The 19,523-nt window shown below is 35.2% G+C and overlaps 1 protein-coding gene across 2 annotated transcripts in view; it reads left to right on the forward strand.

Annotated features, from left to right (window-relative positions):
* The window catches only part of RGS7 (regulator of G protein signaling 7), a 663,829-nt gene that overhangs the window by 562,713 nt on the left and 81,593 nt on the right, over positions 1 to 19,523 (forward strand). For both annotated transcript variants that reach the window (XM_024133721.2, XM_055084226.1), the window contains 3 exons: positions 6,316 to 6,380; positions 7,268 to 7,344; positions 7,451 to 7,532. In XM_024133721.2, the coding sequence (XP_023989489.1) occupies positions 6,316 to 6,380; positions 7,268 to 7,344; positions 7,451 to 7,532 (224 nt within the window). The remainder of the gene's footprint in view (positions 1 to 6,315; positions 6,381 to 7,267; positions 7,345 to 7,450; positions 7,533 to 19,523) is intronic.

Genomic DNA, 19,523 nt, shown 5'->3' on the forward strand with positions numbered 1-19,523 from the left:
CTCTACACCATCTCCAGCATTTACTCTTTGTAGATTTTTTGATAATGGTTATTCTGAATAGTGTGAGGTGATACTTTGTTATAGTTTTGATTTGCACTTCTCTAATAATTAGTGATGTTGAGCATTTTTTCATGTGTTTTTTGGCCATCTGTATGTCTTCTTTGGAGAAATGTCTATTTAGGTCTTCTACCCATTTTTTGATTGGGTTCTTTATTTTTTTGATATTGAGCTGCATGAGCTGCTTGTATATTTTGGAGATTAACCCATTGTCTGTCACTTCATTCACAAATATTGTTTCCCATCCTCTGGGTTTTATTTTTGTTTTGTTTATAGTTTCCTTTGCTGTGCAAAAGCTTGTAAGATTATTAGGTCCCATTTGTTTATTTTTGTTTTTATTTTCATTACTCTAAGAGGTGGATCCAAAAAGATATAGCTGCGATTTATGTCAAAAATTGTCCTACCTATTACTTCCTCTAGGTGTTTTATAGTATCCAGTATTCCATTTAGATCTCTAATGGATTGGTCTCTTGGATTCCTTTTATTTCTTTTTCTTCTCTGATTGCTGTGGCTCAGACTTCCAAAACTATGTTGAACAAAGGGATTGCTGGGTCATATGGTAGATCTATTTTTAGTTTTTTAAGGAACCTCCACACTGTTCTACATAGTGGCTGTATCAATTTACATTCCCACCAACAGTGGAAGAGGGTTCCCTTTACTCTACACCATCTCCAGCATTTACTCTTTGTAGATTTTTTGATAATGGTTATTCTGAATAGTGTGAGGTGATACTTTGTTATAGTTTTGATTTGCACTTCTCTAATAATTAGTGATGTTGAGCATTTTTTCATGTGTTTTTTGGCCATCTGTATGTCTTCTTTGGAGAAATGTCTATTTAGGTCTTCTACCCATTTTTTGATTGGGTTCTTTATTTTTTTGATATTGAGCTGCATGAGCTGCTTGTATATTTTGGAGATTAACCCATTGTCTGTCACTTCATTCACAAATATTGTTTCCCATCCTCTGGGTTTTATTTTTGTTTTGTTTATAGTTTCCTTTGCTGTGCAAAAGCTTGTAAGATTATTAGGTCCCATTTGTTTATTTTTGTTTTTATTTTCATTACTCTAAGAGGTGGATCCAAAAAGATATAGCTGCGATTTATGTCAAAAATTGTCCTACCTATTACTTCCTCTAGGTGTTTTATAGTATCCAGTATTCCATTTAGATCTCTAATGGATTGGTCTCTTGGATTCCTTTTATTTCTTTTTCTTCTCTGATTGCTGTGGCTCAGACTTCCAAAACTATGTTGAACAAAGTGTGGAAATCTTTGTCTTGTTCCTGATCTTAGAGGAAATGCTTTCAGTTTTTCACCACTGAGTATGATGTTACCTGTTGGTTTGTCATATATGGCCTTTATTATGTTGAGGTATGTTCCCTCTATGCCCACTTGCTTGAGAGTTTTTATCATAAATGGGTGTTGAATTTTGTCAAAAGATTTTTCTGCATCTATTGAGATGATCATATGGTTTTTGTTCTTCAAATTGTTAATGTGCTGTATCACACTGATTGATTTGTGGATATTAAAAAATCCTTGCACACCTGAAATAAATACCATTTGATAATGGTTTATGATCCTTATAAGGTATTGTTGGATTCAGATGGCTAGTATTTTGTTGAGGATTTTTGTGTATATGTTCATCATTGATATTGGCCTGTAGTTTTCTTTTTTTGTGATATCTTTGTCTGGTGTTGGTATCAGGGTGACGGTGGCCTCATAGAATGAGTTTGGGTGTTTTCCTTCCTCTGCAATTTTTGGAATAGTTTCAGAAGGATAGATGTTAACCCTTCTCTAAATGTTTGATAGAATTTGCCTGTGAAGCCATTTGTTCCTTGCCTTTTGTTTGTTGTGAGTCACAGTTACAATTTCAGTGCTTGTGATTGGTCTATTCATATTTTCCATTTCTTCCTGATTCAGTCTTGGGAGATTGTACTTTCTACAAAATTGTCCCTTTCTTCTAGGTTGTCCATTTTATTGGTGTATAGTTGCTTGTAGTAGTGTCTTATGGTCCTTTGTATTTCTGTGGTGTCTGTTGTAACTTCTCCTTTTTCATTTCTAATGTTATTGATTTCAGTCCTCTCCCTTTTTTTCTTGATGAGTCTGGCTAAAGGTTTATCAATTTTGTTTATCTTTTCAAAGAACCATCTTTTAGTTTCATAGATGTTTTCTATTGTTTTCTTAGTCTGTATTTCATTTATTTCTGCTCTCATCTTTATGTTTTCTTTCTTCTACTAACTTTGGGTTTTGTTTGTTCTTCTTTCTCTAGTTGATTTAGGTGTAGGTTTAGGTTGTTTATTTACGATTTCCCTTGTTTCCTGAGGTAAGATTGTATTGCTATAAACTTCCCTTTTAGAACTGCTTTTGCTGCACCCCATAGGTTTTGGACCATCATGTTTTCCTTGTCATTTATCTCTAGGTATTTTTTAATTTTCTCTTTGATTTCTTCAGTGATCCATTGATTGTTTAGTGACATATTATGTCACCTCCACGTGTTTGTGTTTTTTTTTCTTGTGATTGATATTTAATATCATAGCAATGTGGTCAGAAAAGATATTTGATATGATTTCAATTTTCTTAAATTTATAGAGGCTTGCTTTGTGGTCCAGCATGTGTTCTATCTTAGAGAATGTTCCATGTGTACTTGAGAAGAATGTGTATTCTGCTGCTTTTGGATGGAATGTTTTATAAATATCAATTAATGCCATCTAGTCTAATGTGTCATTTAAGACCTTATTGTGTTTCCTTATTGATTTTCCGTCTGGGTGTTCTCTCCATTGAGGTAAGTGAGGTGTTAAAGTCCCCCACTATTATTCTGTTACTGTTGATTTTTCCTTTAATACTGTTAGCATTTGCCTTATATATTGAGATCCTCCTATGTTGGGTGAACATATATTTGCAATTGTTTTGTAATCTTCTTGGATTCATCCCTTGATCATTATGTAGTGTCCTTCTTTGCCTCTTGTAACAGTCTTTATTTTTACATCTATTTTGTCTGATACGAGTACTGCTACTCCAGCTTTTTTTTTAAAATTCCATTTGCATGGAATATCTTTTTCCATCCCCTCACTTTCAGTCTGTATGAGTCCCTAGATCTGAAGTGGGTCACTTTTACACAGCATATATACAGGTCTTGTTTTTGTATCCATTCAGCCAGTCTATGCCTTTCTTTGTAGCATTTAATCCATTTACATTTAAGGTAATTATCGATATGTATGTTCTTATTGGCATTTTGTTAATTGTTTTTGATTTCTTTCAGTAGGTCTTTTTTCTTCCCTTCCTATTTAGTTCTCTTCTCTTGTGATTTGATGAGTATCTTTAGTGTTGTGTTTTATTATGTTTTTTCTTCTGTGTGTGTGTATCTATTGTAGATTTTTGTGTGAGGTTCCCGTGTGGTTTATATATATATATATATATATATATATATATATATATATATATATGATTTTTTCAAGTTGCTGGTCTCTTCAAATGCATTTCTAACATCCTGGATTTGTGCTCTCCTCATGATTGCTGGTTTTAATATCATATTTGCATGTGGATGATTTCCAACCTTTACTCTATGTTTGCCTTTACTGGTGAACTTTCCCATTCGTAATTTTGTTTGTTTCTTTATTTCTAGCTGTTGCCTCTTCTTTTCTGCCTAGAGAAATTCCTTTAGCATTTGTTGTAAAGCTGGTTTGGTGGTGTTGAATTCTCTTAGCTTTTGCTTGTCAGTAAAGTTTTTCATTTCTCCTCAAGTCTGAACGAGAGCCTTGCTGGGTAGAGTATTCTTAGTTATAGTTTTTTTCCTTTCATCATTTAAATATATCATGTCACTCCCTTCTGGCCTGCAGAGTTTCTGCTGAAAAATCAGCTGATAGCCTTATTGGGATTCCCTTGCGTGTTATTTGTTGCTTTTCCCTGTTGCTTTTAGTATTTTCTCTTTGCCTTTAATTTTTGTTACTTTGGTTAATATGTGTCTCTGCATATTCCTCCTTGGTTTTATCCCGTATGGGACTCTCTGTGCTTCCTGGACTTGAGTGAGTGTTTCCTTTTCCATGTTAAGGAAGTTTTCTCCTATTATCTCTTCAAATATTTTCCCAGGTCCTTTCCTCTCCCTCTTCTCCTTCTGAGACCTCTATAATGCGAATGTTGGTACATTTAGTGTTGTCCCAGAGCTCTCTGTGACTGTCTTCATTCATTTTCATTCTTTTTTCTTTATTCTGTTCCATGGCAGTGATTTCCACCAATTTGTCTTCCAGCTCACTTGTCTGTTCTTATGCCTCATTTATTCTGCTAATTATTCCTTCTAGTATATGTTTCATTTCAGTTATTTTATTGTTCATCTCTGTTTTTTGTTCTTTGAATTATCTACCTCTTTGTTAAACATTTCTTTTATCTTCTTGGTCTGTGCCTTCATTCTTTTTCTGAGATCTTGGATCATCTTTATGATCATTACTCCAAATTCTTTTTCAGGTAGATTGCCTATCTACACTTCACCTAGTTGTTCTTCTGGGGTTTTATCTTGTTCCTTCATCTGGAAGTTATTTCTCTGCCATCTCATTTTGTCTAACTTTCTGTTTGTGGTCTCTGTTCTGCAGGCTGCAGGATCGTACTTCCTCTTGTTCCTGGTGTTTGCCCCCTGGTGGTTAGGTTCTTCCAGGGACTTGTGCAGGCTTCCTGGTAGGAGAGACTGCTGCCTGTCCACTGGTGGGGGGAGCTGGGTGTTGTCCCTCTGGTGGGCAGGGCCATGTCAACAGGTGTGTTAAGAAGAGGCTGTGAGCTCAGGATGACTTTTGACAACCTGTCTGCTGATGGGTGGGGCTGTGTTCTCACCTTGTTGGTTGTTTGGCCTGAGGCATCCCAGTACTGGAGTCTGCAGGCTGTTGAGTGGGGTTGGGTCTCAGTGCCAAAATGGCAACCTCCTGGAGAGCTCACACTGATGAATATTCCCTGGCCCTCCACTACCAGTGTCCTTGCCCTCACCATGTGCCACAACCCACCTGTGCCTCCCCAGGAGACCCTCTAAGACTCGCAGATAGATCTGGCCCAGGCTCCTGTGGAGTCACTGCTTTGTCCTGGATGCCAGGGCACATGAAACCTTGTGTGCACCCTTCAAGAGTGGTGTGTCTGTTTCCCCCAGTCCTGTGGAGCTCCTGCACTCAAGTCCCCTGGCCTTCAAAGCCCAACTATCTGGTGGTTCCTCCTCCCGATGCCAGAACCTCAGACTGGGGAGCCTGATGTCTGGCTCAGAAGTCTCACTACTGTGGGAGAACTTCTGAGATATAATTGTTTTCCAGTTTGTTGGTTGCCCACCTGGTGGGTATGAGATTTGATTATATTGTGAAAATGGCCCTTCTCATTGTGGCTTCCTCTTTGTCTTTGGATGTAGAATATCTTCTTTGGTAGGTTACAGTCTTTTCTGTCAGTGGTTGTTCTGCAGATAGTTGTGATTTTGGTATTTTGTGAGAGAGCTCCAGTCCTTCTACTTCAACATCTTGTCTCCTCCCTTCTGAATGCCTTGATATTAACATAAGAGTCACTATTATTCCTGAAATCACTGAAGAAATTTGACTGTTCGATGGCAATGCTGCTGTCAACGTCCTCTTTCTGTCTGTCATTTATCCTGTAAATCTTCTGAACAGATGGACTTTGCCTGTTAATGGGGAAGACAGATTCCTCAAGAAAATGGTATTAAAAGGTTATTGGATTATAGTTAGGTCAGATGTTATACTCTCCTCTCTCCTAGTGACAAAATGACTGATTGATGATTGATCCTTGTGTAATGCAGCAAGGAAGATGCTAAGAAGCCTTCAGTTTACATTAATAAATTATTTCAGTTGACAGTAGAATACGGAAATAATTGAATGTGCAAATAGTGATTCCCTTTTCATGCAATTCTTTTTTTAAAAATCATGTTATTTGTATATCCAGATTTTAACATTCATTTGATCTTTTATTTAAAAGGCTTTATTTTTTCCCTGTATATTTTGAGGAAGCTAAAATTGTGACAACTATTTAATGAAATAAAGGAAATGGTTACCAAGTTTCTAAACATATTTATATTCTTATAACACCTTTTTATATTACCGCTATGTTTGAATTTCAGTAATGATGTTACAGATTATTTATTTTGTCCAAAAAAAGATAAAAAGAGAAAATTACAATTTTGGGGAAAATGACAAAGACCAACATGTCTTGGTTTATAATGCTCCATTTTTATTTTTAGTGTCTCAATGTAAATAAGCAGGTGAGAAATGATTGATTTTTTTCCCTTACAGCGGTTTACCTCTGCAAAAGAACAATGCAAAACAAAGCAAGGCTGGAGCTAGCCGACTATGAAGCAGTAAGTACCAAGGACTTCCTGACAAAGAAATGGATAAAATGAGCAAGAATAAGGCCTACAGTCATTTCTAGGCACTCTTAACTTTCTACATTCATGGATCTTAGGGATCAGACTTCTAAGGAAGAGCAGCATACTGATTTAACATATCCCTTACTTGCTTACTTCCTCTCATCATTCACACTGAGGATGGTGAAATTCTAAATACACAAACTCAGAGAAGAAGGAGGAAGCATATCTTATTTGCTAAAATTGACTTAAATGTAAAAACATATATATGTATATATATATATATATATATATATATATATATATATACTATATATAATGAAGATACCCAAACTTAGAGAATTATAGAGCATTTACACTGGGAAAATGGTTTTTGCAAAACCTTTATGTTGGTCACCATCAGCAGATTAAATTAATCTCATGCAGTTTGTTCAGATGGTTGCTATGTTCTGATTTACTAAACTTGAAGCACTGTCTACAAGTGGATAGTAGGGGGCTGAGGGTTTACATTTTTCTCAGAAACTGGATAGACTGATTGAATCAGTAGTAGAGAGTATTGCTTTCTTGTTCCTCAGTAAAATGAGCACAGGAAAATCCAATGGATTAGTCTTGAGCACTTTTTTATATAAGGTAAGTTTAGTATTTTTGATTTTCAGTTATATTCTCCAATATTAATATTCATAATAGGTTTTCCTGTGTCCTCTATGACTGTTAATATAAGTATTAGCTGCATTCAGTGAGCATGACTTATCATTCCAAGTACACTTACTCCTTTAGAAATTCTGATTTTTTTTTTTTTTGGTAAGTACATATGATAGATAAACTAGAAGGGAGTAGTAAAGCTGAGCAGCAGAATGTCTTCACCGTGGTATATTTTTCAGGAGAGCTTGGCCAGGCTGCAGAGGGCATTTGCTCGGAAGTGGGAGTTCATTTTTATGCAAGCAGAAGCACAAGCAAAGTGAGTCCTTGTGAGTCTTTTGGAAGATTTGTCCAAGTTGTGGCCTTTTGTCCAGAGAGGCACTACAATTAACACTACTTATTATTCATTGTTATGATATTAACAGAGTGGACAAGAAGAGAGACAAGATTGAAAGAAAGATCCTTGATAGTCAGGAGAGAGCATTCTGGGATGTACACAGACCCGTGGTAAGCAAGCACACCAACGTTGTCTAACTTCATAATCTCAGCCTTTGGAAAGTAAAGGAAGAATGCAGAATGCAGTAACACCATCACTTGTCCCAAAGTCTTGGTGAATTATTTAAGAAAAGATTGCCAATTTTGTGTAAGATGACTAGAGTTCAATAGTATAATATTTTTTAAAACTATGCATTTTTCTAACGTGACATTACTTGCTTGCTCATTCTTTGCTTTTGAGGTGCTTGATACTTTCATACACTTGAAAGAAAGAAGACTGCAACAAAGCAGTTTTGCATGGCTTATGATCTACATTTTTCTGGATTGATAGTAAAAGTATTAGTCCAAATGTTGTTCCTCCACTAATTTTTCTTTTTTAAAACTTACTAATAACCTGCTTTGAATGTCAACTTTCATGGAAACATTTTAGGTGGCTCAGTTTCAGATCAGCTCATACTTCTAATGATGTAACTGGTCATTGAATCTACATACAATAACTTAGCTGGTTTTTTTATATAGTAATGTTAAACCATGTGAGTCAGAGTAACAGATAACAAATGTCCTTGATTAATACCAGAAAACTTTGTGTAAAGAATTAAACAATGGTTATGAGCATTCATAAGAAAGCATGTCTACTCTCATATAGCATATTTTGATGCTAGGTCTTTGTTTTCTATATGTTTCTTTAAACACAGACCTAGAGAATAATATTTACATACTATTATTAAATAACAGGATCACAGCATGAGACAAATCAAGATTCTTTGAGAATATCTTAAAATTTTCCTCTCAACTACCTTTAGAAACAGACCGAAATAGGTCTGTTTTCCAAAGGTCTGTATATATATCTGTATCTATACCTATATACATATAGTTATGGATATATATTGATACATATTTAAATTTTAGATAGTAATGCAGTTGTTAAATTTCATATGGAATTTTTTTCTTTTGAATTAAAAAAAAATTAGAATTGAGATTTAACTCTCTTTCCTACTCAAAATTCAGCTTGAGTTTTATTACTCATGGTGTAAAGGATTGTGAGGCCACATGCATAAGTATTGCAAGGATATGAAGTAGGATTTTACCTTGCTTGTTTGTTTGTTTTAAGCCATCTCTAGAAACTGGTTAATACATTATGTTCTCATGTTTCTCCACTTTATGTCCCTGGACATCTGGTGGCCCATCTCTAGCCTAGTTTAACTTTGATGGCCTATATCCTCCTGGCAACCCAAGAGGACTCACTCCATGCCAGCTTCTCTTCACTGCCCACATCCATTCTACAGCAAAAACTCATGTTCTCCCAGCATGTCGATTGATCTCACCTCAACACACTCCCCTGCTCCATCCCCCAAGAATTACTCAGCCAGTCCCTTGCCTTCTATGTGCCCTGTTGGAAGCAGAACCTGTTCACAGTTGTTTTTTGCTCTAACCAGTGTAAGTCAGGCTCCAGTCCTCTGTGTCTCCACAGAGCAAGGAGCACATATGAGTGCTCTCCAAGGGGTCCCCTGCTGTACCCCGCATTAGGCTTTCAATTAGAAAGTCATCCCAAGGAGCACCTGGAGGCAGAAACCACTCTGAAGCCATTAGTTCCATGTCCCTTATTCAATTTGTGGATGCTTATGAGAGGCTTTATATCACTTAAAATGAACATGTTATACAATACTTGGTTATTGTTTATTTTCTAGAGGGAAAAAAAATAGAGCTTTGGGTTATCTGTATGCCTCTGAGAATGGAAGGCACCTAATCCAACCCTACCTTCAACTATTTAATTTTTACATTACAACTCTGTATCCCATTTAAGAAGAAAAAAATTTTTTTTATTTATTTTTTTTTTTCGGTACGCGGGCCTCTCACTTTTGTGGCCTCTCGCATTGCGGAGCACAGGCTCCGGATGCTCAGGCTCAGCGGCCATGGCTCACGGGCCCAGCTGCTCCACGGCATGTGGGATCCTCCCAGACCGGGGCACGAACCCATGTCCCCTGCATCGGCAGGCAGACTCTCAACCACTGCGCCACCAGGGAAGCCCGAAAAAAAATTTTTTTGCAGTGGTCCCAGGTGCATGTGAAGCGATGACACTTGTCTGGGAGCCATGTCAGACACACAGGTCCTGCCTCGTATCTGCTTTTTAGAGTTCTGGGTCCTTAGTGAGAGTTAATACAGAGATGATGCTGGCAGGGACATTAGCAGCAAGACGCTCCTATAATAGCTTTTAATGGCTATTTCCCCAGCAAAATGCATAAGCTATATCTCTATTCATTGGCTGTAGTGTTAACTAAACAATGATAAGAAGAGCTTTCTAAGATAACCATACCTCCAAAAAGTGTCTTTATTTTTATTTTGGTTTTGAAAAAGTCTTATTAAGAAAATATGAACACACTACTACAAGTTTTTAAAGTGTAGAAATTAATATTCTCATTAGAATAAAAATCTCTACTCAGATTTAATAGATTCATAACACAATTTATATTTTCCTGGACTGCTTTAGCTTTATTACTATATAAAGTATCTTTGTTTTCAAAAAACAGAAATGAAGTTATCCTATCAGTACTATTTGTTGAATTTTTTTCATTTTATTTCTTCTTGCATAATCCTACTGTTAAACCTTTCCAAAAAATGTAGCAGAGAGTAATTAATCCTTATAAAGCTTTTACTAATTCAAGTAAAGGTGATGTGCTACATTGCATTTTGTTTGGTTTGCTTTGATTTGATCTGGCTTGATGCTGCCATTTATTTAGTTAAAATAGGTTGGAAACCATTAGCCAGAAGTGTAGTAGGGAAGGGGAAATCTCAAAAAGAAGCTCAGAATCTTTAAAGTATACTTAAATTTAATGTAAAATATTATATTACATGAACTTAGAGATGTAGAAAATATATGCAGTGTGATTTAGTTTTTTTAAAAAATAATGTCCCTTAATGCAGTATACTCATTTTATTGCATTTAATACCTTTATGAAATAAATTTAGCTTCTATAAGCATGTCCGTGTTTACTCCAGAAAAAAAAATTAAAGTCATAACACTGAAAAGGACTCTTCAGTTATCAAGGACTCCAGACAGAATTGCCACACACTAACTACTCAAGATGATAGTAGGGGAAATACACCAAATTGTAGCAAATGTCAAAGATAATTTGGGATTTGGGTTAACTTGTGTATTTAGTGTTTTGATACTTTTATGAAGCCTCTTCAAGGGCTGATGGATTCTTAGTCTATATTAATTGAATTTGAGCAACTAGTTAAATTGAAGTAAAAATTCTGTTTGTCACACTGCTGAAGGGTTTCATTGATACTAACTTCCTAGTATTTGTTTTAATATTATCAGATCTTGGTCTTTTGAAGAGCAGGAGTTTGTCTGAAATTTTATATACATTTCCTGTAAATCTTTCTTTTTTCTGTGAATAAATTAGTTGGGAGCAGTCTGGTGAAGTGTGTGTGTGTATGTGTTGTGTGTGTGTGCACACGCACACAAAAATACATTAAAATTTGGAGTTTAAAAGTGTCTGAAGAAGAGGTTATAGATTTGCATAAGAAATTTAAGGAGTTCCATAAGATTCAAAGTTTTTATAACCTATTGAGTTATATCAGAGTGATTCTGAGGCCCAGTAATAGAAAGGAGCAATAAGATTCTTAAAATACAATCATCATGGAGCAAAAAAAAGAAGTCCAGTGGACTGGGCTTTCAAAATAGAATGGTGCTGATGCTCTGGGTCCAAGAGGTGAAGAGTAACCAAACTTGTTCCACACAGCCCTACTGTGGAGCCAGTTTATATCCTTTGCACAAACTTTGTTTCTGTTTTGTTTGTCTGTTACATTTTTTTTAGCTTTATTGAGGTGTAATTGACAAACTAAATTGTAAGATATTTAAATTGTACAATATGGTGGGTTTTTTTATACGTATTCATTGTGAAAGGTTTCCCACCATTGAGTTAACACTGAATGAGAGTTGATCTAAAGAGATGTAGTGGAGGGAATTTAGGCCAGTTTAATTCTGGGCACATTCAGACGTGTGCACTGCAAGGTGGAGTCAATATAGAATGAATCACCTTTCCTCTCACCTTGGAAATCCACAGTGACCTGGTGGGAGCACTGAGACAGTACTTTGAGACAGTACTGTGGGGGTACATTATTTATATCACAAACTATAAAGCACAAGACCAAAATTATAAATATTCTTGCAGATACACTATGACAGGCACCACCTTGACACATTTTTGTTGGGTGTTGGAGGGAACCTGGTATTTGGTCAAGGTACAGGTCTTTTAAAAATTTTTATTGAAGTATAACATACATACTAGAAATGCAAACCAAAATCACAATGAAATAGCACCTCACACCAGTTAGAATGGCTGTTCTAAAAAGAGAAGAAGTAACAAGTGTTGGTGAGAATGTGAAGCAAAAGTAATTCTTGTGCACTGGGAATTCTTGGTGGGAATGTAAATTGGTACAACCACTATGGAAACAGTATGGAGGTTTCTCAAAAAATTAAAAATAGAATTCCACTTCTGGGTGTTTATCCAAAGTAAATAAAAACACTAACTTCAAAAGATATATGCACCCTCATGTTCAATGCAGCATTATTTACAGTAGCCAAGACATAGATGTGACCTAAGTGTCCATTGATGGATGAGTGAATTAAAAAAACGTGGGACACAGGCATAGCTCAACGGTATTGTAGGTTCAGTTCCCAACCACCTACAAAATTTTGGTGGTGTATATAAACGTTGCGTTTACATGATACTGTAGTCTATTAAGTGTTCAGTAGCATTACATCTAAAAAACAATGCCTTAATTTTAAAATACTTTGTTGCTAAAAAATGCTAACCATCATCAGAACCTTCAGCAAGTCATAGTAATAACATCAAAGATCACAGATCACCATAACAAATATAATAATTATGAAAAAGTTTGAGATATTGTGAGAATTACCAAACTGTGACTCAGAGACACAGAGGGAGCAAATGCTGCTGGAAGGATGGCGCTGACAGACTTACTTGGGTTGCCACAAATTCCTTCAATTTGTAAAATGATGCAATATCTGCAAAGCACAATAAAGAGAAGTGCGATAAAATGAGGTGTGCCTGTATGTATGTATGTATGTATGTGTGTATATATTTGTACATACATATACACATATATAATGGAATATTATTCAGCTATAAAACGAATGAAATCTTGGGGCTTCCCTGGTGGCACAGTGGTTGAGAGTCCTCCTGCCAATGCAGGGGACATGGGTTCGTGCCCCGGTCCGGGATGATCCCACATGCCGCGGAGCAGCTGGGCCTGTGAGCCATGGCCACTGAGCCTGTGTGTCTGGAGCCTGTGCTCTGCAGCAGGAGAGGCCACAACAGTGAGAGGCCCGTGTACCGCAAAAAAAAAAAAAAAAAAAAAAATGAAATCTTGCCATTTGTGACAATGTAGGTGGAACTTGAGGACATTATGCTGAGTGAAATAAGTTAGACAGAGGATGACAAATACCATATGAGGTCACTTATATGTAGAATCTGAAAAACAAATTCATAGATACAGAAACAAACAAACTCATACAAACGAATTGTGGTTGCCAGAGCCAGGGGGTTGGGAGGGTGGGAGAAATGGTGTGAAGGGGGTGAAAAGGTACAGACTTCCAGTTATAAAAGAAGTAAGTCCCGGGGATGTAATGTACAGCATGTTGACTATAGTTAATAATACTGAAGTGTATATTGGAAAGTTGCTAAGACAATCGATTTTAAAAATATGCATCACAAGGAAAAAAATTTATAACTGTGTGGTGATGGATGTTATCTAGACTTATTGTGGTGATCATTTTACAATATATACAAATATTGAATCATTATATTGTACACCTGTAATGAATATAATGTTATATGTCAATTATATCTCAATAATAATTTTTTTTAATTTTTAGATTTTATTTTGGGTCTTTGTTGCTGTGCACAGGCTTTTTCTCTCTAGTTGTGGTGAGTGGGGACTACTCTTTGTTGTGGTGCACAGGCTTCTCATTGCAGTGGCTTCTCTTGTTGCGGAGCACAGGCTCTAGGCACGCAGGCTTCAGTAGTTGCAGCACACGGGCTTCAGTAGTTGTGGCACATGGGCTTAATTACTCAGCAGTATATGGGATCTTCCCGGACCAGGGATCAAACCCGTGTCCCCTGCATTGGCAGGTGGATTCTTAACCACTGCACCACCAGGGAAGTCCTGCTCAACAATAATTTTTTAAAGTATAACATACATACAGAAAACTACACAAAGCATAAATGCACAATGAATTTTCATGAAATGAACACAGCCAAGTCACCAGGATCCCAGAACCCTACTAGTGACCATTCCAATCACTACTCCCTAGGTCAATGGTAACTTCTCATACCATAGATAAATTTGCCTACTTTTAATCTTTATATAAATTGACTTATTAATATCAGTCTTTTTATATTGAACATCTTCTTTTGAGATTCTTTCATATTATTGCATGTAGTTGTAATTTGTTTATTCTCATTACTGTATTAGTATTCTATTATGTGAGAGTAGAGGATTTCATTATATACTGATGTTAAATTAACTTCCACAATGTTACTACTCCATTATTTTATCCATAATTTTGATATTCAATTTATTATTTTCACTAACTTGTTATGTTCATGATTCAACTTAAGTTACTCCAGACTTTTGTTTATCACACAAAACCATCAACTCAATCTCTTTAATTTAGGTTCAAAAGCAATGCAGACCTCAAAATAAAATAGAAAAACAAGGTGAATGATAGTGTATCATATGGTATTATATATAACAAAAGAGTAATCTTTTGTTATATATAGAACTCATACATCAATGAGAAAATGTCAAAGAAGTAAAAAATGTAATGGAAAACATTTATATTTTTACCTATTAAGTTTGCAAAGAATTTTTGAAAGGTAATATCATAACCATATATTTACATACAATCTTACCATCTTAGGTCCAAAGGTCCATTTTAATTCTTTGTTTGTTGGGAGAGGTATAAGTAAGTAGATAGGTAGGTAGCTGGATAGATAGGTAGATAGATAGATGATAGATGATAGATAGATAGATAGATAGATGATAGAAAGATAGAGGGACAGGCAGAAGTGTAGAAAAAAGACTGAAAAGATATATACACAAATATCAACAATATTTATGAATGTTGAAATTCTGTTGATTTTCTTCCCTTTGCTAATCTGTTTTAAAATTAAAATGTAATGAATGTTTAGATATACAGCAAGAAAAATCAACAATAGTTTTAAAAAGTGAATCAGGACTTCCAGTCCAGCATATAAAGAACTTGAAAGTTGTCACTCCCATTCTCACAATAAGAAAAAAAGTTGAATAAACTGAAAATCAACAATTTTTCTTAGATTCATCTCAGAATGAGGTCACTGGGCAAAATACTGTTAGTCCCCAAAACTGGAGAGACAGACAGGCAAATACAACTTACCAGAACAGAAGCCCAAGAGCAGAAACCTCTGAGGAACCAATGCTGGGGTAAGAAATCCTAAAGTGTAATTGACAAATTGCTGGAAGTTCAGAGTAGACAGACTTGAGCTGAGTCTTAAGGGGACACCACACACTTTTGTGAGTTTTACCTCCAGGAACTCTACCAGATTCTCACAATGAAGTTTGAAGAAAAATCCCTTTGTACATCTCTCAGGAAAAGGGGAAGAGAAACTATTTTGAAATACACTCAGGATATTTTCTTCTTAACAAGACCTGGCTTTAAGAGAAACTGATCAGGGTTGTACCAGAGCCACAACATGAGGGAAGGGAAATACTCAACTTCAACCCTGGTCTTACCAAAATGAGGGGAAAAAACTCTGAGAGGAAGTTGTAAAGGTCACAGCCCTGGGGCACAGGCTCACTAAAAGATTGAGACCTAATCACAGGACTATAGGATGCTTCCCCTCCCCCTACACCTTACCACAACATTAACAGAGCCTAAATAACAACAGGGAATTGCAAAGGAAAGAACTGCACATCTCAGGCCTTATTTAAGAAGCCTCAGGAAACCCAAAGACAACTGGGAAGACAAAAACAAGGAAACCAGACTGAAGTTTAGCCTCTGATACAGCAAAAGAAAACAATAAATACAGCCTACCCCTAGCCAGATATACATAAAACCACACAACAAACACCTATTTATCTCAGTTTCTTTTACCCAGTACATCATGTCTGTCTGTCAATAAAAAATTTCACATACAGTAAAAGAAAAAAAAATAGCTCAGAGACACATTAAGCATCAGAATCATACTCAAATATGGCAGAAATGTTGAAATTATCAAACCAAGGACTTGAAACAAGTAAGTATGATGAATGTGCTAATGGAGGAAGTGAACAGCATAAAAGAATAAAGAATAGAGGTACAATATAAGCAGAAGCACAGAAACTCTAAGAAAGAATCAAAAGGAAATGTTAGAATAAAAAAACACCATAACATAAATGAAGAATGCCTTTGATGTGCTCATCAATAGACGACATGGCCAAGCAGATGATCAGTGAGCTTGAAGAAATGTCAATAGAAATTTCTAAAACTCAAGTGCAAAGAGGAAAAAGAGAGTAAAAAAGACAGAATATCCAAGAGCTGTTAAATAATTACTAAAGGTGTAACATACATGTAATAGGAATACCAGAAAGAGAAAAGAAGAGAAGAAATATCTGAAGCAGTGATGACCAATAGTTTCCAAAAATTAATACCAAACTGAGAACCGGAAGCTCAGAGAATACCAACCAGAGTAAATATCAAAAAATCTAAACCTAAGCATATCACATTCAAACTGCAGAAAATGAAGACAAAGTGAAAATCTTGAAAGAAGCCAGAGGAACAAGATTAACAATTGCATCAGACTTCTGTTTAGAAATCATGCAAGCAAGAGAGAAGAGTGAAATATTTTGTGTTGAAAGAAAAAAAGAAAAAAAAACCTTAGAATTCTATATCCAGCAAAATTACCCTCTATAAGTGCAGGAGAAATGAAGACTTTCTCAGAAAAACAAAAAATGAGGGAATTTGTCATCAGGAGACTTATCTTGAAAGAAATGCAGAAAGAATGTCTTCAGAAAGAAAGAAATGACGTAGGTCAGAAACTCAGATCTATTTTTTATTCTTAATTAAAAATAGTTCAAATAATAATAGCAACAGTGTATTCTGTGATTATATATTAAGGGTAAGTGGAATGAATGACAGCAGTGTTATAAGGTACAGAAGGGAGAAGGAATTGGGAATAATCTATTATAAGGTACTTGAATGGAGTAGTATTGTGTGATTGGAAAGAGTAGTTGGGTTAGATATAAATGTATATTGCAAACCCAAGGGCAACCACTAAGAAAAGTTTAAAATGAAGTAGAATTGATATGTTAAGAGAGGAGAAAAAAAATGGAATAGTAAAAATTCTCAATCAAAAACATAGAGGGCAGAAAAATAAAGAAAAGAAAAAGAAACTGAGCAATGGTGACAAATATCAATAGAAAACAATAAAAATATGGTAGATATTAATCCAGCTATAATAACTATCACTTTAAACAGCAGTGACCTAAATATACCAATTAAAAGGCAGAGATTGTCAGAGTGAATAAAAAAGACCTAATTATATATTAAGAAACTCACCTTAAATATAAAGACAGAGGTACAGCCTATAAGTAAAGTAAAGCAATGGAGAAAGTAAAGGGATGCTAACACTAGTCAAAAGATAGGTGGAGTAGCTACATTAATTTCAGATGAAGCCAGCTCCAGAGTGAGGAGAATTATCAGAGATGAGGGGCAACATCATGTAATGATAAAGAGATCAATTATTCATGAAGACATAAGGTGTCAAATTATGACATAATGTGTGTGCACAACAGAACATCAAAATATGAGACAAAAACTGATAAGAACTGCAAGGAGACATAGATGAATACACCATTATAGTTGTAGTCTTCAACACACCTCTGTCAGCAGTTGACCAATCTAGCAGGCAGAAAATCAGTAAGGACATAATTGAACTGAAGAGCACCATCAATCAACTGGATTTAATTGATATCATAAAATACTTCATCCAATAACAGTGGAATACACCTTCTCCTCAAATTCCCATGGAACACACTAAGAGAGACCACATTCTGGGCCACAAAACACACCTTACTAAATTTAAAAGGTTTTTAATAGAAATTATATGAAGTATTCCCAGACCACAGTGGAATTAAACTAGATATCAATAACAGAAACATAGATGGAAAACCACAAAATACTTAGAATTAAGCAACACACTTCTAAATAATGTATGGGTCAAAGGAAGTTTCAAGAATAATTTTAATATATTTCAAACTAAATAAAAATACATGTTATCTAAATTTGTGGATGCAGTGAAAACTGTGCTTGGAAATTTATACATATATGCATTGATGCATATGTTAGAAAAATCTAAAATCAATAATCTAAACTTTTATGTTAGAAAACTACATAAACAAGGGCAAATTAAATCCAATTAAGCAGAAGAAAAGAAATAAGAATTAGAGCAGAAGTTAATGAAACTGAAAACAGAAAACTGATAGAGAAATATAATCTGATAGAGAGCTGGTTGTTGGAAAAAATCAGTAAAGTTGATGAGCCTCTAGTCAGAGAGCAGACACAAATTACTAATATCAGAAATAAAAGAGGGACCATTACTACTGATCCCATGGACATTAAAATAAGAAAGGAATATTGTAAACAAGTCTATGCCCACAAATATGAAAACCTACATGAAATGGACAAACTTTTTAAAGGCACAATCTACCAAAACTCACCAAGAAAACAGTTAATATAAATATGCCTACATGTATAAATGAATAAGCCTGTATCTATTATTAAAGATAACAGTCCATTCAACCAAAGAAATTGAATCTATAAGAAATAACCTTCCAAAATAGAAAGAAACAGCCCAGATTAGTTCACTGGTGAATTCTAGCAAACATTTACAGGAGAAATTATACCAATTCTTTACAATTTTTCCTGAAAATAGCAGAGGGGCTACTTCCTAACTCAATCTAGGAATCCAGCATTACCCTAATACTCAAACCTAACAAAGTCATTGCAAGAAAGGCAAACAATTTCTCTCATGAACATAGGTGCAAAAATTTTCAATGAAGTATGAGTATATCACATCCAACTATGTATAAAAAGAAGTATATGCCACAACCAAGTGGGATTTATTCCAGGTATACAAGGCTAGTTCAACATTCCATAGGCAACAGACTAAAAATCATATGCTCATATCAATTTAACAAAATCCAACACCCATTCAAAGATAAAAATTTTCAGCAAACTAGGAATAGAGGGGAGCTTCCTCAACTTGATACAGCACATTTACCAAAACCCTACAGCTAACATCATACTTAATGGTGAAATACTAGATGATTTCCCTCTGAGTTCATGAACAAGGCAAGATGTTCCCTCTCACCACTCTTATTCAACATCTTACTGAAGGTCCTAGCTAATATAATGACAAGAAAAGGAAACTGAACATACATAGATTGGGAAGGAAGAAATAAAACTGTCTTTGTTCACAGATGACATGATGGTCTATGTAGAAAATTCCAAGGAATCAACAACCACAGCAACAAAACTCCTAGAATTAATAAGTAATAATAATAAAGTTGCAGGATATAAGGTTAATACACAAAAGTCAACTGATTTCTTATATATTAGCAATGAACAATTGGAATTTGAATTTAAAAACACAATACCATTTCATTAGCATTTAACAAAATGTTAAATGCTGTTAGATATAGATATAAGTCTAACAAAATATGCACAAAATTTATATGGGGGAAAATACTGAGGGATAGTCCATGAGTGGAGATAGGAAGTCTTAATATTGTCAAGATATTAGTTCTTCACTATTAGATCTATAGATTTAACACAATCCAAATCAAAATCCCAGCAAATTATTTTGTGGATATTGACAAACTAATTTTAAAGTTTATGGAAAGGACAAATGACACAGAATAACACAATACTGAAAGAGAACAACAAAGTAAGAG

The sequence above is a fragment of the Physeter macrocephalus genome, chromosome 4 (assembly GCF_002837175.3).
Source record: "Physeter macrocephalus isolate SW-GA chromosome 4, ASM283717v5, whole genome shotgun sequence".
Classification (NCBI taxonomy): domain Eukaryota; kingdom Metazoa; phylum Chordata; class Mammalia; order Artiodactyla; family Physeteridae; genus Physeter; species Physeter macrocephalus.